The 23,340-nt window shown below is 49.3% G+C and overlaps 2 protein-coding genes across 3 annotated transcripts in view; both read right to left on the minus strand.

The window, feature by feature from the left end:
• The window catches only part of LOC146036344 (putative HLA class I histocompatibility antigen, alpha chain H), a 223,387-nt gene extending 208,770 nt beyond the window's left edge, over positions 1-14,617 (minus strand). Inside the window, exon 1 of the mRNA XM_083160300.1 lies at positions 14,486-14,617. Within this exon, the coding sequence (XP_083016426.1) occupies positions 14,486-14,534 (49 nt within the window). The 5' untranslated portion in view covers positions 14,535-14,617. The remainder of the gene's footprint in view (positions 1-14,485) is intronic.
• Positions 1-14,734, minus strand: part of LOC146036342 (putative HLA class I histocompatibility antigen, alpha chain H) — a 405,284-nt gene extending 390,550 nt beyond the window's left edge. Inside the window, exon 1 of one of the 2 annotated variants that reach the window (XM_083160299.1) lies at positions 14,563-14,734. Coding sequence is in view for 1 of the 2 variants with exons in the window: in XM_083160297.1 (XP_083016423.1) it covers positions 14,533-14,534 (2 nt within the window). In the remaining variant the exon portion in view is untranslated. Of the gene's footprint in view, positions 1-14,532 lie in introns of both variants that reach the window. The other variant, XM_083160297.1, reaches the window with a different exon arrangement.
• Positions 14,735-23,340: the final 8,606 nt, after the last annotated feature.

The raw sequence follows: 23,340 nt of genomic DNA on the forward strand, positions 1-23,340 counted from the left end.
CGATGCCGCCCCCCCGTCGGCGATCGCTGCAATTGGCTGTTCAATGTGAACAGCCAATCGCAGCGTTTTCCTGTGTTACCGGCGAATCAGACGCTCGGTAACACAGGGATCAATCACCGCCGGGTGTGAGGGGCATGAGGGGTCACCGGTGATGACCACACCTCACCCCACCTGCCCCCAAGGCTGTGATTGGTCCGTCGGACCGACGGACCAATCACAGCCATGGCGCGTGATTTAAACTAACGGTGACTGCGCTGCAGACGCCATTCCGGTCTGGAATTGCGTGCAGAGCGGTCACCGTGCCAATCTGTCGTGATATACTGACCTGATCCTTGCCTGATACTTACCTGATCACCGCTGGTAGCGTGCTGCCAGCAGCTGGATGCTTCCTGGATCTTGTGACTTCCTGTGTGCTGCTGCTGCAGTGTCATAGAGTTAGTCATAGAGAGATAGTGAGAGATAGTGACAGATAGTGACAGAGAGTGATAGAGAGTGATAGAGAGTGCTATATTTTGTGTCTGCTGCCCCCCCTTTTGTGCTGATCAGTATATCTGTGCTGATCAGCAACTTTTTGGGGGTGCAGTTTTTTTTTATATATATACCTGTCAGTTGCACCAAAGGTTGTGCTGCCTGTGCAACTGACTGCTGCCCCCCCTGCTGCCCCCCCTTAACTGATCAGCAACTTTTTGGGGGTGCAGGTTTTTTTTTTATATATACCCTGTCAGGTTGCACCCACAGTTGTGTGCCTGCTGCCCCTCACTGCTAATCAGTGTTGCATCACTGCTAGGGTGGCCAATCCCGGGATCGGCGGGATCCCGGGATTTGGCCCTAAAAACGCTGGGATTTGAATCCCGGGATTGGAAGTTCCAATCCCGGGATTGCGGGATTGGCCTGCGCATGTGCAAATCTAATGTCGGGCAGCGCTGAGACCAGCTCAGACGCTGCCCGGCTTCTCCCAAACCCCGGTGCGCTGCTCTGTGGCTGCATGCAGCGTGACCTGATGTCAGAGGTCACGCTGCGCAGCGCGTCTGATTCTCCGTGCACGCTCACCGCTAGGTACCTGTGCATTCACTGCTGCCCGGGTACTGCGACGTCAGTCTCCCGCACATCTGCAGGCCTCCAGACCACCGCTGCCCGGCTACCGCACATCTGCCCGCCTCCAGACCACCCGCACACGGCCCCCAATGAAAGCCGCCGGCCTCTGAACATCACTGCCCGGCTCCCGCAGCAATGGCCGGGTGAGTTAGACTGGGTTTGGGGGGGACTAAAGTTCGTCATTATATTGACGAACTCAATCCCGGGTATCCCGGGAATCCCGGGATTAGGCATTTTTCAATCCCGAATCCCGGGATTGAAAAATAGCCCCGGGATTGGCATCCCTAATCACTGCATCACTGATCTGCAGTTTTTTTTTTTGGAGAGTGCAGTGGGGTTTTGTTTTTACACCCACGTTGCTTTTATGGGTGTCCTGTGGCCGCTGAGCGCTGATCAGTGACGTACATCACTGAACAGCATTTTTGGCACAGGGTTGATATTTTTTTTTTCTGCAGTTTTTTTAAATTGTTTTTTTTTTGGAGAGTGCTGTGGTTTATTTTTTTTAAATTGATTTTACACCCACGTTGCTTTTGTGGGTGTCCTGTGGCCGCTGAGCGCTGATCAGTGACGTACATCACTGATCAGCATTTTCGGCACAGGGTTGATCTATTTTTTTTTTGGATCAAATTCCTGTTGCCTTTGAGCGCTGTTCAGTGACGGACGTTACTGACCAACATCTGTGCTCAATTTTTGGCGCAGGACCTTTTTTTTTTTTTTTTTAACCCCTTCAAGGTTGTACCAAAAGCTGCCTTGAAGTTGCTGAGTGACGTACATCACAGATCAGCATTTTTGCCACAGGGTTGATCTAATTTTTTTTTTTTTTATTGGGATCAAATTCCTGTATAAAGTATTTTTTTTCTGCACTACATACACACTAAACACTACATACCCCCCATGTTGAAATAAAGTTTGTACCCCCCCTACACTATACACGTGTTGAAACATTACACTTACAGAAACACAAAAATAAAAATGGCATCCCAAATGTCATCCCAGTCATCCAGAAGAATGTATTCAGCGGAGGAGGCATATGCCATGCTTGCCTCTGACTCTGACACAGCCAGTGATGCAAGCGGGGAATTTGAAGGATTCGTCTTAACCTCATCTTCCTCCTCTAGTGATGAGGGACCCCTCAAAGACGCCCCCGTAGAGCAGCTGAGACCCCCCCCCCAAATGATTGATCTCGTATGGACCCCACCACCAGACAATTTTGAGCCCCAGGTTCCTGAGTTTTTGGCCATCCCAGGAATCCAATTTGATTCAACAGGTCTCAGAGAAATTGACTTTTTCAAATTATTTTTCTCTGATGATTTTATAAATTTAATGGTGGACCAAAGTAATTTATATGCCCAGCAGTTTATTGCTCAAAACCCCATGTCATCATTTGCTAGGTGGACCCCTGTAGATGCAGTAGAGATGATGACGTTTTGGGGTCTGGTGTTACATATGGGCATAGTAAAAAAGCCAGAAATTAGGCAATATTGGAGTACAGATGTTCTGTACAGCACCCCACTTTACCGTATGGCCATGACTCGGACTCGTTTTGAGACAATCCTTAAATTTTTACATTACACCGATAATGCACAGTGCCCACCCAGAGATGATCCCACCTTTGACCGGCTATTCAAAGTCAGGCCGGTCATTGATCATTTCAGTGCCAAATTTGCAGAGATGTACATCCCTGAAAAATTTATTTGTATCGACGAGTCCCTTATACATTTTAAAGGAAGGGTTAAATTCCGCCAGTACCTTCCCAGTAAGAGGGCAAGGTATGGCATAAAAATGTATAAACTGTGTGAAAGCACCTCAGGGTACACCCACAGGTTTAGGGTATATGAAGGGAAGGATTCAAGAATTGAACCGCCAGAATGCCCCCCTCCCTCGTAGGTGTTAGTGGAAAAATTGTCTGGGATTTAGTGCACCCCTTCCTGGATAAAGGTTATCACCTCTATGCGGATAACTTTTACACTAGCATCCCCCTGTTTAAGGCCCTTGGTTCAAGAGGTACAGCAGCTTGCGGTACTGTGCGCAAGAACCAAAGAGGCCTCCCAAAAACGCACATTGCCCAAGTACTGAGAAGGGGTGAAAGCAGGGGAATATGCACCGAAAATATGTTGTTGGTCAAATATAAGGACAAGAGGGATGTCCTTATACTGACAACAATTCATGGAGACAGTACCACCTCCGTCCTTGTACGAGGTACCAGTACCCACACCTCAAAACCTAATTGTATCCTAGATTACAATAAGTACATGGGCGGAGAGGATCTTTCAGATCAGGTACTGAAGCCGTACAGTGTCCTGCGGAAAACAAAAATCTGGTACAAGAAGCTGGCCGTGTATATCATCCAGATGGCACTGTATAACGCTTACGTGCTATTCCGTTCTACCAGCCACAGGGGGACATTTATGCACTTTCAAGAGGAAGTCATAAAGGGCCTAATATTTGGGAACCAGCAGGCAGAGGGCCCCAGTACTTCTAGTACTGGCCCCCGTATTGTACCAGGGCAGCATTTTCCTAACGAAATCCCCTCCACTGCAAAAAAGGGCAGGACACAAAAAAGGTGCAAAGTTTGCTATAAAAAGGGAATAAGAAAGGATACTATTTTCCACTGTGAAACTTGCCCCGACAAACCCGGCCTATGTATAAAGGAGTGTTTTAAAATATACCACACATCTATGGATTATTAGGTTCATCATTTCACCGTGCTTCGGGGGTCTTGCTAATGCCACATAGCACCCACCATTCATTCCACCAGAATCTGAGCTGCAAAATCCAAAAATCACTCCTTCCCTTCTGAGTCCTGCCATGCACCCAACTGGTATTTTTTGGTCACATATGAGGCATTGCCATACTCGGGAGAAATTGGGGCACAGATTTTGGGGTGCTTTTTCTCCTTCATACCTTATGAAAATGAAAAATTTTGAGCCAGAACTGCATTTTTGTGTAAAAAAATGTAATTTTTCATTTTCACAGCCCAGTTGTATCAAAATTGGTGAAACCCCTGGGGGTTTGAAATGTACACTATACCCCTAGATGAATTCCCTGAGGGGTGTAGTTTTCAAAATGGGGTCACTTGTGGGGGGGTTCCACTGTATTGGTGCTTTGGAGGTCTTGCTAATGCGACATAGCACCCACCAACATTCCACAAGAATCTGTGCTGCAAAATCCAAATATCACTCCTTCCCTTCTGAGTCCTGCCATTTTTTGGTCACACATGAGGCATTGCCGTACTCGGGAGAAATTGGGGCACAGATTTTGGGGTGCTTTTTCTCCTTCATACCTTACGAAAATGAAAAATTTTGAGCCAGAACTGCATTTTTGTGTAAAAAAATGTAATTTTTCATTTGCACAGCCCAGTTGTATCAAAATTGGTGAAACCCCTGGGGGTTTGAAATGTACACTATACCCCTAGATGAATTCCCTGAGGGGTGTAGTTTGCAAAATGGGGTCACTTGTGGGGGGGTTCCACTGTATTGATGCTTTGGGGGTCTTGCTAATGCGACATAGCACCCACCAACATTCCAGCAGAATCTGTGCTGCAAAATCCAAATATCACTCCTTCCCTTCTGAGTCCTGCCATTTTTTGGTCACACATGAGGCATTGCCGTACTCGGGAGAAATTGGGGCACAGATTTTGGGGTGCTTTGTCTCCTTCATTCCTTGTGAAAATGAAAAATTTTGAGCCAGAACTGCATTTTTGTGTAAAAAATGTAATTTTTCATTTTCACTGCCCAGTTGTACCACAATTGGTGAAACCCCTGGGGGTTTGAAATGTACACTATACCCCTAGATGAATTCCCTGAGGGGTGTAGTTTGCAAAATGGGGTCACTTGTGGGGGGGTTCCTAACTTTTAGCATCTTATGGTGCCTAGAAACCTACATGGTGCCTAAAAAATAATATCATAAAAAGGAGGCTCCAAAATCAAGTAGGTGCTCCTTCTATTATGAAGCCTGTGGTTTGGTCAACGTGCACACTAGGGCCACATATAGGATATATTTAGCCAGATCCGTCACTCAAAGCAGTGTGGCAAACGGTGGGCGGGGTTACACGGGTGATTGACAGGCCCGTCCACCGTCAGCCACACTGCAAAACCTGGCCACTTCCGTAATACACACCACCCCCCTTGGCCTCTGTTCTCCACACAATCCGCCCCCTCCTCGGCCACCAACCCCGCCCCACGGCTACACACCGCGCCCCCCCCCCACAAACACACACACACACATCATCCGGCCGGCACACAACCTCACACACTACCCCAGGGTTGCATACCCTGTACCTATTGTACCGGTTTTCTAGCCTTCAGGCTTCAGCTGCAGCGTGTCGCCTCCTTCCATTTCCTGCACTTCTCTGTCTCAGCCGAGGAGGCTAGGGGGACTCTTGGAGTTGTAGTTTCAGACTGCCGGCTATTCCCCAGGGAGCCTGAAGGGGAGCCGCCGAACCAGACTACAACTCCCAAGGTGCACCAAGGGAGGACACGGTCTCCTCCTGCTCGGGGATAGACGGGAGAAGAACTTCACTTATGCATGCTGTTTGTCAGTCAGAGACCTGATCGATGCGCAGCGCAGCAGGAGAGGACCAGCGGGGCAGGTAAATTATTATGTTCAACTCACACACGGTGGGTATTGAAACTATCGGCAAGACCACGCCCCTTTTCCCGAAGCCACGCCCCTCCCGGATTTTTTTTTTTTTTTTTTTTTTTGTACCGAATTCTGACCCTCACATGTTGGAGGGTATGGGGTTGCCGACCCTCCCGCATTTAGCGGGAGTATCCCGCTTTTTGATCCCTTCTCACGGTCTCCCGGGAATCTATGGGATCCTCCCGGCTTTTAGGCTGCCTGTCAAAAAAAAAAAAAACCAGTGACTGCGCATGCGCAAGTTACAAAGCGCAGGGGCTGACGGTGACCTCGCGGCTTTCCTATTACATGCCGGCTGGGGTTCTGTACTACCGGACGTGGTCAGGTCACCGTCATAGCCCTGGCAGCGGCAGCACAGTGACAGCATGGGGCAGACACGGGAGCAGCAGAGGGCAGCGCCGCAGAGTACATGGTAAGCTAGCGGCAGGCTTCCCTCCTGCTTCTCTCCCTCTGCTCCCCGCTGTTTTCTTTAATAGGGCTCGGGCTCAGGCTGTCTCTTCTCCCCCCCCTCGCTACAGACCCCCACGCTGCCGCTGCAGCTTCATAAAAATTGCTCCCCTCCCCAGTCCCCACTACCTTATAACATATAAGGTGCAGGAGGAGAGGAACATTTATTTTTATAAAGCAGCAGCGTCGTGGAGGGAGGGAGGGAAGAAGGAAAGATTTTCAAATTTGCAAAATGTACCTATAATGTACACTCTGAAATGTACTTTGCATAGCTCCGCCCATGGCCGCCCCATTTACATGCCGTAAATGAGGCGGGACCATGGGCAGAGCTATCCAAATTACGTTTGAGAGCTCCCACGCCCCCTATTTCCTCTAACAAGCTGCTCTCTCCCGCAAAGCCCAGCTCAAAAGTCGGCAAGTATGCACTACCCACCCCCTCCAAGCCCAACACCCCCCCTATGGCCGCCCATACACGGCCAGCTCCAAGGCTACACACCGTGCTCCCCCCCACCATACACTGCCACCACCCCCCCCCCCCCGCTACACACCGCGCGCCCCTTCCCCCTCACTCTCATAACAGATGTAGTTGCTAACGAGCGGGGGAAAGGGGGCGGGATCTGGGCGGAGTGCGGACTCCTGCGCCCGGAGCAAGGGGGGAGAGAGGCAGCTGGAGGGTGAAAGATGTCAGCAGGGTGCAGGTGGGCAGCAGGGTGCAGGTGGCCAGCAGCACGGGGACGCAGGTGGGAGAGACCTGCTCTCCACACAGCGCCGGTCCCCGCCAGCAGCAGCACGGGGGCGCAGGTGGGAGAGACCTGCTCTCCGCACAGCGCCGGTCCCCGCCAGCAGCAGCACGGGGGCGCAGGTGGGAGAGACCTGCTCTCCGCACAGCGCCGGTCCCCGCCAGCAGCAGCAGCAGCACGGAGGCGCAGGTGGGAGAGACCTGCTCTCCGCACAGCGCCGGTCCCCGCCAGCACCAGCAGCACGGGGGCGCAGGTGGGAGAGACCTGCTCTCCTCTCCGCACAGCGCCGGTCCCCCCCAACAGCAGCAGCACGAAGGCTCCCATGTGCTGGCCACCCTAACCTGCGCTCTCACTGCTGCCAGGGAGAGGAGGGAGCAGCACCAGCACATAAGGAGGACGCTGTAACAGCACAGCACAGCAACGGGGGCCTTATACACAGCCCTCACCCAGCTCCAGCACATAACCGCCCCCCAAACAACACTTCCACCCCTCAGCAAGCACCACTCCCCCTCTCAGCACAAACACCGCCATACCCCCCGCCCCACCGAAGCACAGCACGCCCACACCCGCACCCCCTTCACCACTAAGCCTGCATCTCCCTCGGCCCGTCCTCACCACCCCTTCCAGCACTACACGCCCTGATACTAGCTGCCCCCCCCCTGCCCTCACTGTCGGAGATCCCGTCCCCCACACCCGCCAGCATCACTCAGACGCACAGCCTTGCCGTGCGCCCGCCGCTGGCACCTTCTTTACCCAGCCAGCCAACCAGTGCCTTCGCTCTGTCGGAGGAGCCGTCCCCCCACACCCGCCCGCATCTGTCACAGACACACAGCTCATTGCCGTGCGCACGCCACAAGACCCGCCCCTGCCCACCCACTGCCGTCTCCACATACCCGGCAAATCAAGACATTGCCATGCGCCAGCCGCTGCCCGTACACTGCCATGCTCCAGAGGAAGACCCGTCTCCCAACACCCACCAGGATCTACAGAGCCGCACACTACATTGCCGTGCGCCCGCCACTGCCACCTTAATTACACCGCAAGCCGCCCATAGATGACGCAGAGCAGCACTCTCCCGGACCCACGGACTGGTGCTGACCACCACTGCACAAGACTGTAAGTACTATGCCATCCACCCCATACCACTACACCACCATGGGGTAGTGGGTGCCATAATATGTGTGCTAAAGTAGTAAAACAGCAGCTACCCCTTAAACATTACCGTGCTGCATTTACTACTTTAGCAGACGTATGGCACCCACCACCCCATACCACTACACTACCAACGCCTCTCTATCTATGGGGTGCCGGTCAGCCCCACCCTCCATAACCTGATCACGCTGCACTCTCACTAACCATGTACTACTTGGGTAGGCTTATGGCACCCAGCACCCCATACCACTACACCACCAACGCCTTTTCTAACACAACCTCCCTTAAACATTTCATCGCACACTATATTGTGTGCGTTTTGCCACACACACACACACACTTATGCCTCCAATACTCACAACTACTCACACACCCCTCCATGCCTCCTATATTCACAACTATACACACACCCATCCGTGCCAACAATACTCAAAACTACACACACACACACACACACATATCAATACACATGCACCTCACACTACTTCAACTAACACATCCCCACATCTATTTACACTCTCCACCCCGTGCTGCCACCAATCTTCACTCTCCAACACCATATGTAAGTACCACCCAGCAGCCCATACCACTACACATCCCCACATCTATTTACACTCTCTACGCCGTGCTGCCACCAATCTTCACTCTCCAACACACTCACAACTACACACATACACACCCCCATCAATGCCTCCAATACTCCCAACTACACACACACCCATTCATGCCTCCAATACTCACAACTACACACACCCATCAATGCCTCCAATACTCACAACTACACACACACCCATTCATGCCTCCAATACTCACAACTAAACACACACACACCCATTCCCATACATGTCTCCAATACTACCAACTCACTCACCCACTCACCCACACACACACACCCACCCACCCATCAATGCCTCCAATACTCCCAACTACACACACCCATTCATGGCTCCAATACTCCCAACTACACACACACCCATAACCATACATGCCTCCAAAACTACCAACTACATACACACACACACACACACACACACACATCTATGCCTCTAATACTCCCACCTACATAACACAGCCTTCACACTACCTACCCTATATCTCTATTAACTCCAGCACCCTACACCACTCACTAAACCTCACATTTTACACTCACATCTGCAATACCCATGCACCTCGCACTACTGCACCTAACACATCCCCACATCTATTTACACTCTCCACAACCTGCTGCCACCAAACTTCACTGTCCAACACCATATGTAAGTACCACCCACCACCCCATACCACTACACCACCAACGCCTTTTCAAACACAGCTCTGCTCCCTTAAACATTTCATTGCACACTATTTAGTGTGCGTTTAGCCACACACTCACTTATGCCTCCAATACTCACAACTACACACACACATCCATGCCTCCAATACACACACCCATCCATGTCTCCAATGCTCACAACTATACACACACACACACAGCCATGCCTCTAATACAAACAAATACACACACACACACCCCCATCCATCCATGCCTCAAAAATACACACACCCATCCATGCCTCCATTACTCACAACTACTCACACACCCCTCCGTGCCTCCTATACTCACAACTACACACACACACACATCCGTACCTTATATGCACTTTCATTAAAAAACATTTATGCTCTCAAATGCACTGTAAGCACATTATTCAGCAAATTACACTACATTTCACACTCACATATATTCCTACTTCTAATGGGGCAAAGCCCCTCACGACGGTGTGAAGAGCGCCCGGAGGGCGCGATGAATCACCTAGTATAGGATATTTATGAAAACAAAAGAATTGGGGGAATCAATTTTTAGTCACATTTCTCTAGTAAAATCTACTGTGTTCCTTAGAAAAATGTATTAAAATTGCAAATCTGCAAAAAAAAATGAAATTTTGAAATTTCACCTACACTTTGTTTTAATTCCTGTGAAACACCTAAAGGGTTAACAAACTTCCAAAATGCTGTTTTGAATACTGTGAGGGGTGCAGTTTTTTAAATGGCATCATTTATGGGGGTGTCTCACATACAAGTCCCTCAAAGTCACATCAGAACTGAACTGGTCCCTAAAAAAATCAGTGTTTGAAATTTTCTTGAAAATTTGAGAATTTGCTATTCATATTTTAAGCCTCCTAGTGTCCAAAAAAATTAAAAGGAGGTTGAAATAATGATGGAAACATAAAGTATACATATGGTCTATGTTAGTTATTAACTATTTTGAGTGGTATGATTATTTGTCTCACAAGCAGAAAATTTAACATTTTGAAAATTGCTAAATTTTCAATTTTTTTACGACATTTTGGTATTTTTCACAAAAAAACACAGACTGTATCGACCCAAATTTACCACTAACTTGAAGTACAATGTGTCACGAGAAAACAATCTCAAAATCATTGGGATAAGTAAAAGCAAAAAAAAAGTTATCCCCACTTAAGTGATACATGTCAGATTTGAAAAAAAGGGCTCTGTCAGGAAGGCAAAAACAGGCTGCGGCGGGAAGGGGTTAATGTTATCGTGCCCAACACATTCATTTACATGTATCTTGGAATCCTATACTGGCTTCCTGGCCTACACTGCTCCTCAACTCTATGGGGGGGATTCAAGTGTGTTGTGCGCCGGCAGCCAATAGAGGACGCCAGGTTGAGCAATTGAAGTGCTTGTCCGTTCAGACGCACACAGCCTTTAGTGCTGAGATTACTGTTCTGTCATTTTGACCAGCCAGTAACTAGTACAGTAGATAAAAAAACAAGTATCTACAACTGCACATACCTTTACCTGGTTACACATTACAGTTGTAGCGCTGCTCAACTTTGTAGGGGCTTTGGATTCGCCACGCGCCAGCCGTTTTCAAGCTCATATATACAGTAAATGGTACATACCTAAATAATCTCCACCAACACCGCGCCCAGGTCGTCAGCTCCCCGCTGCGTGCCCGAGTCTAATGACGTCACCGTCCAGTGATGTATACCGGCAGGTATGGACAGTGACGTCATTGGACTCGGACACGCAGCGGGGACCTGACAACCTGGGTGCGACGTTGGTGGAGATTATTTAGGTATGTACCATTTACTGTTTGTATGAGCTTGAAAACGGTCATTAAATAGACCGAAACTTAGCTTTCAGACCCCTGTGTCTTTTGTGTGATAATGAGCAGAACAGTCATACCTGCAAGGTAAAGCAATGTTCAGGCCACTCCCTAGAGCCGTCCCATCAGATAAATCTCATAGCACATCCAATTTGTGTCAGACAAATCACATGATTAATCATATGTGATAAATCACATGTGATTTATCTGACGCAAACTGGATGTAAAAAATGGCAAGTCAAGTGTCAAATAGTATGTAGGCTTTCTGGGAAGCTGCCGGGGAAGCACAGGGGAAATCAGATGCAATTTTACAGGTCAGATAAATCTCATAGTGTATGGGGGCCTTTACTTCTAAGAGTGTTACAGCATTCAGATACAGGCAGATGTGCCGATACCAGGGCTCACGACCGCATTATATAGGCAGATAACACACTGGCACGGTCAGATCCTCCCCCGATACCTATAGGATTCCTGTATCAGTCAGACCATCTTACTTATTATGCATAACTAATACAGAATTACATGTCACACGGATGAATCTGACTTGCTTTTAAAATACATTTGTGGTACACTTTATATATAAATACATGTGACCTATACAGTATATCTTATATATTTGGCTACATCTGTCACTCAAAGTGTGTCTGGAGCTATAACTCTGGGTGGAGCCTCTGACTCACATGACTGACTCACATGACAGAGAACCAGCCCAGTGAGCCCACAGACAGTGCCAGACACCCTCTGCCTCTCCATGTTACACAGCAAAGACACAGCTACTCACCAGACACACCAGGTGAGCGCCCCACACCTCCATACCTCCCAACATGACCCTCTCCAGGAGGGACAGAATGCTCTGTTTGTGGACTTCCATCTTAATTTATGATTGTCATCACCTGTCATTTTAAACAGGGTAATTGATAAGAAAGGTGTTTAAACACAGGTGATGGTAATCCATAAATTAAGAAGAAAGTCCAGAAACAGAGCAATGTGTCCCTCCTGGAGAGGGTCATGTTGGGTATGCTCCTCCCTCCCTCCCCCCCCCCCCCATTCACGGCATCCCCACAATTAAATGGCACATGCAAAACACTGACATGGCTATGGTCCACAATGAAAAAGGTTGAAAGATTTATTTTTCACTTTTTCAATGTTTTCATATTCATTCTCATGTGTCGACATGGACACCAATGAAGTGCCACACTTATGTCAACATTTACAATGTGTTGACCTTTCTGTGTTGATTTTTTCTTGTGGCAATTCGCGGCACCCCCCGCGACCCCCCTCCCGCAATTCGCGGCACCCCCCGGTGAATCCCGCGATTCGCGGCCCCACCCCGTGACACCCCCCCTCCTGCGATTCGTGGCACCCCGCGACCCCCCCCTCCCACGATTCGCGCCAACCCCCCGGGCCCCCCCTCCCGCAGTTCACGGTGCCCCCCACGACCCCCCCTACCGCGGTTCCCCACCCCTGACCCCCCCTCCTGTCATTGCGGCAACCCACCGGCCCCATGACCCACCCTCCCGCGATTCACTGCAACCCCCCGCGCCACCCCCCCATCCTACGATTCGCGGCACCCACACCGACCCCCCGCGACCCCCCCCTCCCGCAATTCACGGCATCCACCCACGACCCCTCCTCCCGTGATTTGCGGACACCCCTCACCTCCTCCCTCCCGCCCAACCTCCCCGCGCGTGATTCACGGCAACCCCAGGATTAAATGGCACATGCAAAACACTGGCACGTCTATGGTCGACAATGAAAAAGGTTGACATGAGTTTTTGAAGATTTATTTTTCTTTTTTTGAATGTTTTCATATTCATTCTCATGTGTCGACATGGACACCGATGAAGTGCCACACTTATGTCAACATTTACATGTGTTGAACTTTCTGTGTTGATTTTTTCTTGTAGCAATTTTTTTCCAGTGACAACTATGAACTATGTGCACGTCAACCTACACATCATCAACCAATTCTTTGTATAATATATAACACCTGTTCTGTTTTACTGTAGGTGTTTTGAGTCAGACCTTTTACTGCTACTATTACTGTTTATGTAAATGCATTCTGAATGACAGCAACATCCTACCATCCTTCTACAAGAATATATAACCAACTAGGTGATTCATCATGCCCCGTGCCCCCCCCCCTCCCGCAATTCACGGACCCCCCGCGCACCCCCCCTCCCGCGATTCGCAACCCCCCCCTTGCGCAATTCACGCCCCCTCCCACGCTTTGCGGACACCCGCCCTCTCCCGCGATACGCCGACACCTGCGCCCCCTCCATCCCTTGATTCACGGCACCCCCCGCGCCCCTCCCGCAATTCACGGCACCCCTAAGCCCCTCTTTAGTCCCCCGTGTACTCACACACCCCTATCACTACCCAGCTTCCTGCTCTCCTGAACCATAACTTCCACCACTGGGGAGTTGCTGACGCTGTTTTGCCCACATGCCCCTATCATGCCTCATAGCCCAGCCTCCTGCTCTCATGCATCCGAACTCCCACCTAGTAGGAGGAGACACTGACTAAGGGCCACCATCCTGTACTGCCACGCTGGACCCTCACCCACTGGCAGAAGCTGCACAGTATCTCCCACCCTCCTCTTTAGTCCCCCTTATGCCCACACACCCCTATCACTACCCAGCCTCCTGTTTTCCTGTGTCGTGACCTCCGCCAGTGGGGAGCCGCTGACTCAAAAACACCCTACTATACTATTGCACACACACACCTAAACAACATGCACACACAGACCCCCCCCCCACACCCACAAATGTCACTGTACCATCCACACTATCACTGTACATCTTACTCTGTAACCGCTTTTTAATTAAACAAAACAATACACACCCCCTTCCACATCATATGCTCTCTATTTAACACATTTCACCTATAACTCAAGTTGCAATACAGGCCATCTTTCATACAATTCTAACCATCTTTCTCATATACAAATGTTCACAAATTAAGGGGGCGCAGCCCCTTACGACGGTGTGAAGAGCGCCCGTAGGGCGCGATGAATCACCTAGTATTATATACACATGCTCTGCACCAGGCTTCACCCCACAGCAGCACAGCAGCAGGGGACCTGCCCCAGCTCAGTGCTGCTTCTACAGTGTTAAACACATTTCAAACCTGTGAAGTGACCACTTTTGTGTAAAGATTTCTCTGCAGCACAGGGATGAACCCTTTCAGTGCCATGGCGTCCATAATATTACTGTGGGACGGGGTCTCCAGCCACAGACGCTAACTTCAGCCTTGTCACATAACCCACATACATGTTACTATATATCCTCCACATACTCACCAGAGCAGACACCTATCACCCTCAGAATCAGCAGGACAAGGGGAGACATCCTCCTGTGGGTGATATGTTGGGGGGACACCCTCCTGTGGGTGATATATTGGGGGGACCTGGATCAGTATCAGAAGAAACTTCCCGAAGAAAAACAAGTATAATAGTGTCAGCCAGTGACTATATATACATGGGGAGTGATCTCCCTGCTGATTGGTTAGTGTCAGGGTCTCTGACCAATAGGAAAATGAGCTGACAGAGGATCAGCAGTTACCAGGCAGGCAGTGGCTGTAGAGGTTACGGTCTGAGAGAAAGTGAAAGTGAGATGTGTCAGAGACAGAAATAATATGGCAGCAGCTAGTTCCCAGGCTGTGAGTGTAGTTTGCACCACATGACCAATAGAACATACCATGTGATTTACAACTACAGTGGCAGCAAAGGTCAGTGGAATACCAATTTTACCGTCCACACCACTACCGGTTGCCTTTAGTAACCAGGTGGCGAGTGAAGCAAGCCTGCGAGGATACACTTTGTGTATCCTGTTGGTTGTCAGGCGTCCCCTGCCTTCCTGGGTCATATGGTATGTCCCGTCATCTGGAACATTTACTAAAGAGGATATATACAGTATATCCAACCGAGACAATATACATTTGAAGTGTTTTTTAGCAGTTGCATACCTCCCATCTTTCATTGGTGGTCCAGCGGGACCTTCGTGAAAATTCGGGGGTATTGCCTCGTGGTGAGGGGCGTGGCCTTCAAATCACTTCACATGTGCAAGGCCACGCCCCCATTTTGCAGCTGCTGCCGTCTGACTGTGGAGAATAGACGCTGTGCACATGCGCACAGCGTCTATTCCCTGCTGACAAGCGGGTTTCAGTGGGGACTCCCAACTGCCCCCCACACCAGCAGCATGGGACACTGCCGGCCCCGTGTGGGTCATAGGAATGTGCCCAAAATCCAGGATGTTCCTGCGGTGAACGGGACAGTTGGGAGCTATAGCAGTTACTATGGTTACATCACATTTATAGGAGGCCTGAGGGCATAATTCATTCATGTATGTGCACAGCGTCTACCCACGGGCGACAGGAGGGCTCCCAACTGCCCCCACACCACCACCATGGGACACTGCCGGCCCCGGGCAGGACAGATGTATACGGTCGTTAGGTTGACACTATTAAAATTGACTTGCATTGGGTCGACCACTAAAAGTCAACAGGGCGTAGGCCGACACATGAAAAAGGTCGATGTAGCTAAGGTGGACACAAGCATTAGGTGAACAATGGGAAGGTTGACGAGAGTTTGTCACTTTCCCTTGAGCTGACCTGAGCGGACAGGCGGTATGTTCTGCCCTACCATCCGCTATGGTGTGGTGGGAGAATATAATAGTGTGCTGGGCGCAGGGAGGCTCCGAGCCCGTAGCATGGTGAGCACAGCGAGGCCCTGAGCCCTGTCATCCGTCACTGGTCCACCCAACACATGTTGTCCTTATGGTTGTCCCAATGACCCATTTCCTCGCAGACTTGGGGCATTATTCAAGTTGTTCGCTCGAATGCGCTTGTTGCGAGTGGGATACGGATCACATGGGATCACCTATACGGACTCCCAGCATTCCATGGGCGTGTCTGTGAGAATTCTGGGCGGTCACATGGTAATGAGGTATGACCAGGGCCGGACTGGGACCAGAAATCGGCCCTGGCATTTTGAGCACACAGGCCCACCTTGTGCTGTGAAGAGGGGGCGTGGTCTCATGGAAAGGAGGCGTGGCATTACTAAAAGGAGGCATTACACACCGATATGCCCATTACACATGGTGGCACACACAGTTATGCCCATTACACATGGTGGCACACACCGTTATGCCCATTACACATGGTGGCACACACCGTTCTGCCCATTACACATGGTGGCACACACCGTTCTGCCCATTACACATGGTGGCACACACACCGTTATGCCCATTACACATGGTGGCACACACCGTTATGCCCATTACACATGGTGGCACACACACCGTTATGCCCATTACACATGGTGGCACACACCATTATGCCCATTACACATGGTGGCACACACCGTTATGCCCATTACACATGGTGGCACACACCGTTATGCCCATTACACATGGTGGCACACACCGTTATGCCCATTACACATGGTGGCACACACCGATATGCCCATTACACATGGTGGCACACACCGTTATGCCCATTACACATGGTGGCACACACCGTTATGCCCATTACACATGGTGGCACACACCGATATGCCCATTACACATGGTGGCACACACCGATATGCCCATTACAGACTATGACACAATACATTAAGCCCATTACAAATTTTGGCATTGGAACACCTCATAATGCCCACTACACATCATGGCACCCACCATAATGCCCATTACACACTGTGGCACAAACTGTAATGCCCACTACAGAATATGACACAATACATTATGCCCATTACCCCCACACACACATACATACATACAAAAATTAAACACACTTTTGAAGCTTACTGTAAAAACCAGGATGACAGAGGGTTAAATCTTCCTGTCCTCTTTCTAGGCTCCCTGTGATGTGAAGCAGCAGCAGCTTGTAGAGGGGGAGGGCCGGGCTTGTAATCGGAGCGCAGACTGCAGAGTGAAAACTTCCGTGCTTAGTATAGGGATGGCCATCGTTGCCATTGCCATCAATGGTTGCCATTGATGGCAATTCGGCAACTGGCCATCGATAGTGCTTAACTATGCAATGGATGACCATCAATATTTTTACATATCAATGGTCATCCATTGTGTTTGATTGATTGACCTGTGGGCGGAGCTATGCTCCGTGTCCCAGCACTTTGGGGGAAAAAAACCAGCAAAACATCGTTTTGCTATTCCATCGATGGAGGGAAACCATCTGGTACTCCCCCATCGATGGCAAAAGTATTCGACATCGGCCATGAACCATCGATGATTTCAAATCATCGATGGTCGATGGCCATCCCTAGCTTAGTAGCAGGAAGAGAAATCCATCACGCAGCAGGCAGAGGACGCAGTTATTACTGCCAGCCTGTGCGGACATCTTGGCAGGTACAGATCAGCTCTGTAAGTGAATAAGCTTCCGGCGCTGCTGCCTGTCATACACACTGTGACAGGTAGTACTAGTGCAGCGCAGACCGGAAGGAGGACAGCAGAAATGATAGAGAATGCAGAGCGGGGAGCGTCGTCGGCTCTCTCTGTCTCCTCCGTGGGACCTGTCATTCTCTCTTACACTAATTACCGCGCTGCGCTCAATATACAGTGTTTAATAGAGGTAAGAAGATAGCAAAATAACGTTGGCATCACATGAGGCTCTACACTGTAGGCTCACACACTGGGCAGGGCCCAGGATTGCTATCACCCACAAGGACCCAGCCCAGTGTGTGACTCGTGGAGCCTACAGGGTGAGCCTCCTTTGGAACACTCTGTTATCACCATCTTTGGTTCCACCACTGGGTACGGGGGATATTATTCATGCTCATGTGAGGCCAATCTTATTTTGCTATCTTATTACCTCTATTAAACACATTTTATAAAGGTCGCCCAGTGCGCCCAAGGTTTATCAATCTACAAGTACCAGCCATGTGAATGGAGGTTACTGTGTACTACCCATTCCCATGCCCTGCGTGCACATTTGCCATGTGAATGGGTGGCGGCCAGCCACCATTCGCAAGGCGGGGTTTGCTGGATTTGCCCATACGCAGCCTTGCGAATCAACCTGAATAAGGTCGGCCTGGGGGAGAGGTTGAGAACCGCTAAATTGCCGGTTGCCACTCCAGACACCTACTTCCTGTCAATCACCTTGTGAATGACTAGCAAAGGAAAAAACATACAGGAGTTCATGGCTAGCAGGTGCAATCTACCTGCCAGCACGTATTTATACCCCGCCACTCTACCGGCGTTCCCCCTCCACACGGCGCCTCCAGGACAGAGCCATTCAGCCGCACACTGCTGATCTGACTAGCGGCATGATCTGAGACGGTCTGCTGGACATCGGACGCCTTGCATGGTGCACGTCACATCACCGCTACCTGCCCCTCTCCTACAGGCAGACAATGCTCTGTTCCTGGACTTCCCTGGTAATGTATGATTACCATCACCTGTAGTGAGACACCTTTCTTATCAATTAACCTGTTCAGCACAGGTGACTGCAATCATACATCAAGAGGGAAGTCCAGGAGCAGAACTTTCTGTCTCTCCTGGAGAGGGTCATGTTGGGAGGTTTGAGGCTGTGATGGCGTACCACAGTGGTAGCCAACCCTAGCCCTCGAGAGCTACCAACAGTTCACATTTTCCAGACAACCTAGCTGCTGCACAGCTGCACTCATTAATCACTGACACATTTTAAAAGATACACAGATGGAGCTAATTAGCTCACTTGTGATTCTGTGAGGAGACCAGCAAAACATGCACTGTTGATACTAGCTCTCGAGGACTAGGGTTGGTTACCCCAGGCGTACCATATATGTATTGAACAAGGAACACGTCCATTAAGGCGCCAGCCTTAATGTTCGGAATTTCATTGCTTTTTGGAGTTTGAGTGAAATAGTTACAACAGGTTTCTGAAATGTCAGATCATGTGTAAGAAGCCTTAATGGGACATGTTAAACCAGTGGTAGCCAACTCCAGTCCTCGAGAGCTACCAACAGTTCACGTTTTCTAGATCTCCTAGCTGGGGCACAGGTGCACTCATTACTGACTGGCACATTATAAATGATCCACAGGTGGAGCTAATTACTTCAGTTGGCTATCCCTGTGTTAAACCGTGAGGCTTTTTGTCTATTGAATATATATGTATGTGTATAAGTCAGAGGTTCCCAAACGCGGGCCTCAAGGCACCCCAACGGTCCAGGTTTTAGGTATATCCATGGCTCAGCACAGGTGGTTAAATCAGACTGACTGCGGTACTAATTAAGTCACCTGTGGCCAAGCATGGATATACTTAATACCTGGACCGTTGGGGTGCCTTGACCGCGTTTGGGAACCTATGGTATAATTGGTTGTAGCCTGGCACTCAAAGTGCCCAGATAACCGGCTGGGGTGCCCTCTGTTGACCACTGTGGGTCCGTTATGAAGGATAGAAAGGCAGCAGCACTCCACAGACTTGTAAGAATAAAAACCCTTTAATGTGCCCTGTGGCATTTCGGGGACTGCTCCCCCGTCTTCAGGGACATGCAAACAGAATAAGAATACACGTACACGCACCACAGTCCTGGGCATCCCATTTAGCTGCACGGCTCCTTGGGCAATCTTTGGCTACCTAGCAGATCAATCAGGCATACCTAAAGATGATAAAAAAATTAATAATGATCCTATCGGCCATTGGCCATAAGGCAATCCTACAGCAATGGATTCATGATGTTAGACCCACATTACCCGTGGCCACCTCCCGTTTAATCTTCCTGTTTACGATGGACTGGCTTGAGACCTCCCAGCACAAAGAAACCTTGACACCTGCATTATTTCAATGCTGGGATAAATTTTTCAGTATTCAGTATTTTGCCGATTTTTAACCATTTTAAAACGGTAATCTGGGTGGTCTGAAAGGTGCAGGACCACTTTACCGTTTTACAAAAGCCGTTTTTGTAACGGTTAAAATGGAGGGTCCTACCAGTTTCAGACCCGGTATTTTGGGATCAAAATCGCGTCTGAAACGGTATTTAGGACCCAGCCAATGAGCTGGGTCCTAAATTCAGCGCAGTGAATATTTAATGAGCGCTCATTAAATATTCATAGCACTGGAGCCGCACCTGACTCCCCCCCCCCCCCCCCGCAATGTGTTAAGAAAAACACACCCCCCCCTGTGCAGCCAGAACCTCCGTAATTGCGGCTCCCGGCAGTATGGACGGCTGCGCTTATTAAAAATAAAAGTGACTTTCGGAAAATGGCTGCCCCATAGGAAAACCTGTTTATAAAACTGTCTTTTAAAAGCCAGTTATGCGGTCTGAAAGCAGCATAAACTTGCTCTTAGGCAATGATTTCAATCTGCAACCTGGTACTCCTATCAACTCCTTGGCAATAAAGACCCTATTCCCATATAAGATCACCTTTCTCCTTTCCCCTTCTTCATTCTCCCTCCCTATTCCTCTTCTTGCTTGAGCCTCTCCCATGGATCGACTGCCCTATGGATGGATCGGGGGCCTTGGGGACCGGGCGGGCACCAATGGTTTGTTTTATTAATGTTGTCTATAGTGTTTTGTCCTCTGTTTTGCACAACATTTAGTCTTGTTCTACACAGCCCTTCCTAGACCAGACACGGATTATTGCATTTTATTGTTATAAGGAACCTTATACTATATATGTATAGATTAATCTGTTGTGGCCCACACAATTTATCTCGCGCAGGACAGACTCCTACTCTAGATGTGTGTGTATTGTTATCGTGATTGGAATCGTTATATAAAGTTAGAAAAAGTTTTTTTGAAGCTTCTCATTGCCTTAGACTACTACAAGATATACGTGTGCAATTTATTGTTTGACCACTCTTATGCATTGTATATACGTGTACTTTCACTGTATACTGTCTCGTCACTTAAGCTTCAATAAAATACATTTGGAAAAAAAAAAGAATACACGTACACATACATATATATATATCTCACCATACAAATACATCATTAAAATCAAATGAGCTCACCTGTCCGACACCGACGCCAGACCCGGAAGGCTGCACGCTGGGATCATCCATCGTCATCCCTCCGCGTCAGGCAGCGGCGCTGGGCTATGACTTCTCGTGATCTAACAGACATGGTTGCTAAGCAACATAACCATACTATATAGAAATAACTAAAACAACAGGTGACATAGAATTAAAAGACATTGTTGCTTTTGAGAGAAAGAGATAAACAGATGGAGCCTTCTTCAGCTAGCCTTCTCTGGATAGCCATGGTGAGCCCAGGCCTATTGTTCTCAGCTGCAGTACAATACATAGAACAATACAGTACAGATGGAGCCTTCTCTGGATAGCCATGGTGAGCCCAGGCCTATTGTTCTCAGCTGCAGTACAATACATAGAACAATACAGTACAGATGGAGCCTTCTCTGGATAGCCATGGTGAGCCCAGGCCTATTGTTCTCAGCTGCAGTACAATACATAGAACAATACAGTAGGGGATTAGCATAGGATTAGGTCCGACAGCTCTGGCTCATTTAGGGGCACATTTATCATGATCGCATTTACAATAGGATCTGGGCGGAATATTACCGCCCAGGATCGCATTGTAAAATGCGATCATATCGGGGGAATGTATCAATTTTAAGGGCACAGGGACAGGGCTCCGAAAAGAGCTTGTCCCTGCAAAGCCCTAGCCCAGAAGCCGGGGGGGCTGCGCATGGGCGGTTATGCGCTGGCCCCCGTGACCCCTCTTACCGCACTGCCTTGCTCCGGCAGTGCGATGTGTAGCCATAGGCTGCAATGGGCTATCACCATATCAGAATGGCGATAGCCCAGGGGTGTGAAGCCGGGCTGCCTGATGTTGATACATCGGGCAGCTTCACATCCCCCATAGAAACCTATGGGGGATGCGGCCGGCAGCGCTGCAGGGGGGGATCGCAGCAGGGATCGGAGATTCCTGCTGCAGTCCCCCTATGATACATTTAGGGGATACTTAATATTTGCGGCTAAACCCCTGCAATTACGTATATTCATCCATCCTAACATTTGTGTGCAGGGCTGCGGGACACTGCGCGTGCTGTAGGTGCACGCCAAATTTGGGGGTGGCCTCACAGAAAGGGGGTGTGGCCTGTACTCGCGATGCTGCTGCAAGTCCACGCCCCCTTATTTGGCCCTGTGGGACATGCTCAGCAACTCCATGAGCTGCTGGCTATGCCCCCAGCCCCTCTTGCTGCAGGTATAGACGCTGTGCACATGCGCACAGCATCTAGTCACAGATGAAAGGGGGGGCTCTTAACTGACCCCCCGCCCCGAGAGGGACGCAGAACATCCTGAAAAACCGGGACATTCCAGCGATAAGCGGGACAGTTGGGGGCTATGTATATTAAGTATATAGACAGTTAACAGTTCACCATATAAAGGGCAACATGCAATAATGTAAGTAGACAAGTACAAAAGATCAACACATAAAAGATCACCAGGTCCAGGTTATTGGTCATTGACCAACATCAGTCCAAACATGTAATACACTTATTATTTGGGGAATGGACTAATTCCCATGGGCAGGGCTGCTTATAGGGAATGGAAGGGGGACATGATGGCCGGCCCAGCATCTCAGAGGCATCCAAGCTACATTAAGGAGAGATCAGATGGAGAATGTCCCGGGGCCCCTCTGTCAGGGGAATCCTTGCACCCAGGACCACCCAGTCCACTCTTTAGGCTGCATCTTCATCAGGATCACATCCAGGCTGTCGTAGCTGCATCGGCTCAGTGGGGCTACTTCATATGTGAGCAGAGATGCTATTGCTGAATCCTTGGAAGCAGCACCCCTAGCTCATAGCTGCCTACCCCCTGCATCCTGCAGGAGGCTCCTGTTTCACCATAAATCTCCTGCTGCCCTGCATTGTACTCCTAATCTCCCGGATTCTTCAGATTCTGCCAGGGGGGCCACTAAGGAGTTTCTTTTCAGAACAGTGATTTGCTGTAGCTGCTTAGCAAACCACAGCAAATAACCCATACTTACCACATTATACTGTGGTTACATATTCTAAACCATGGGGGAATATCTTTAATTAGCCGACTCCAAAGCTCACCATTCCTATATGTTTGGAATTGTTAGTCGACGTGTGTCGTCAGGTACTATTGTGCGCTTTTACATCCATGTTTTTCTATATAAATATTCAATAGTGTGTAAAGTGTAGGGACTCATTCCAAGCATGGTTTTGAGAA

The sequence above is a fragment of the Crinia signifera genome, chromosome 9 (genome assembly GCF_055691185.1).
Source record: "Crinia signifera chromosome 9, ASM5569118v1, whole genome shotgun sequence".
Classification (NCBI taxonomy): Eukaryota; Metazoa; Chordata; class Amphibia; order Anura; family Myobatrachidae; genus Crinia; species Crinia signifera.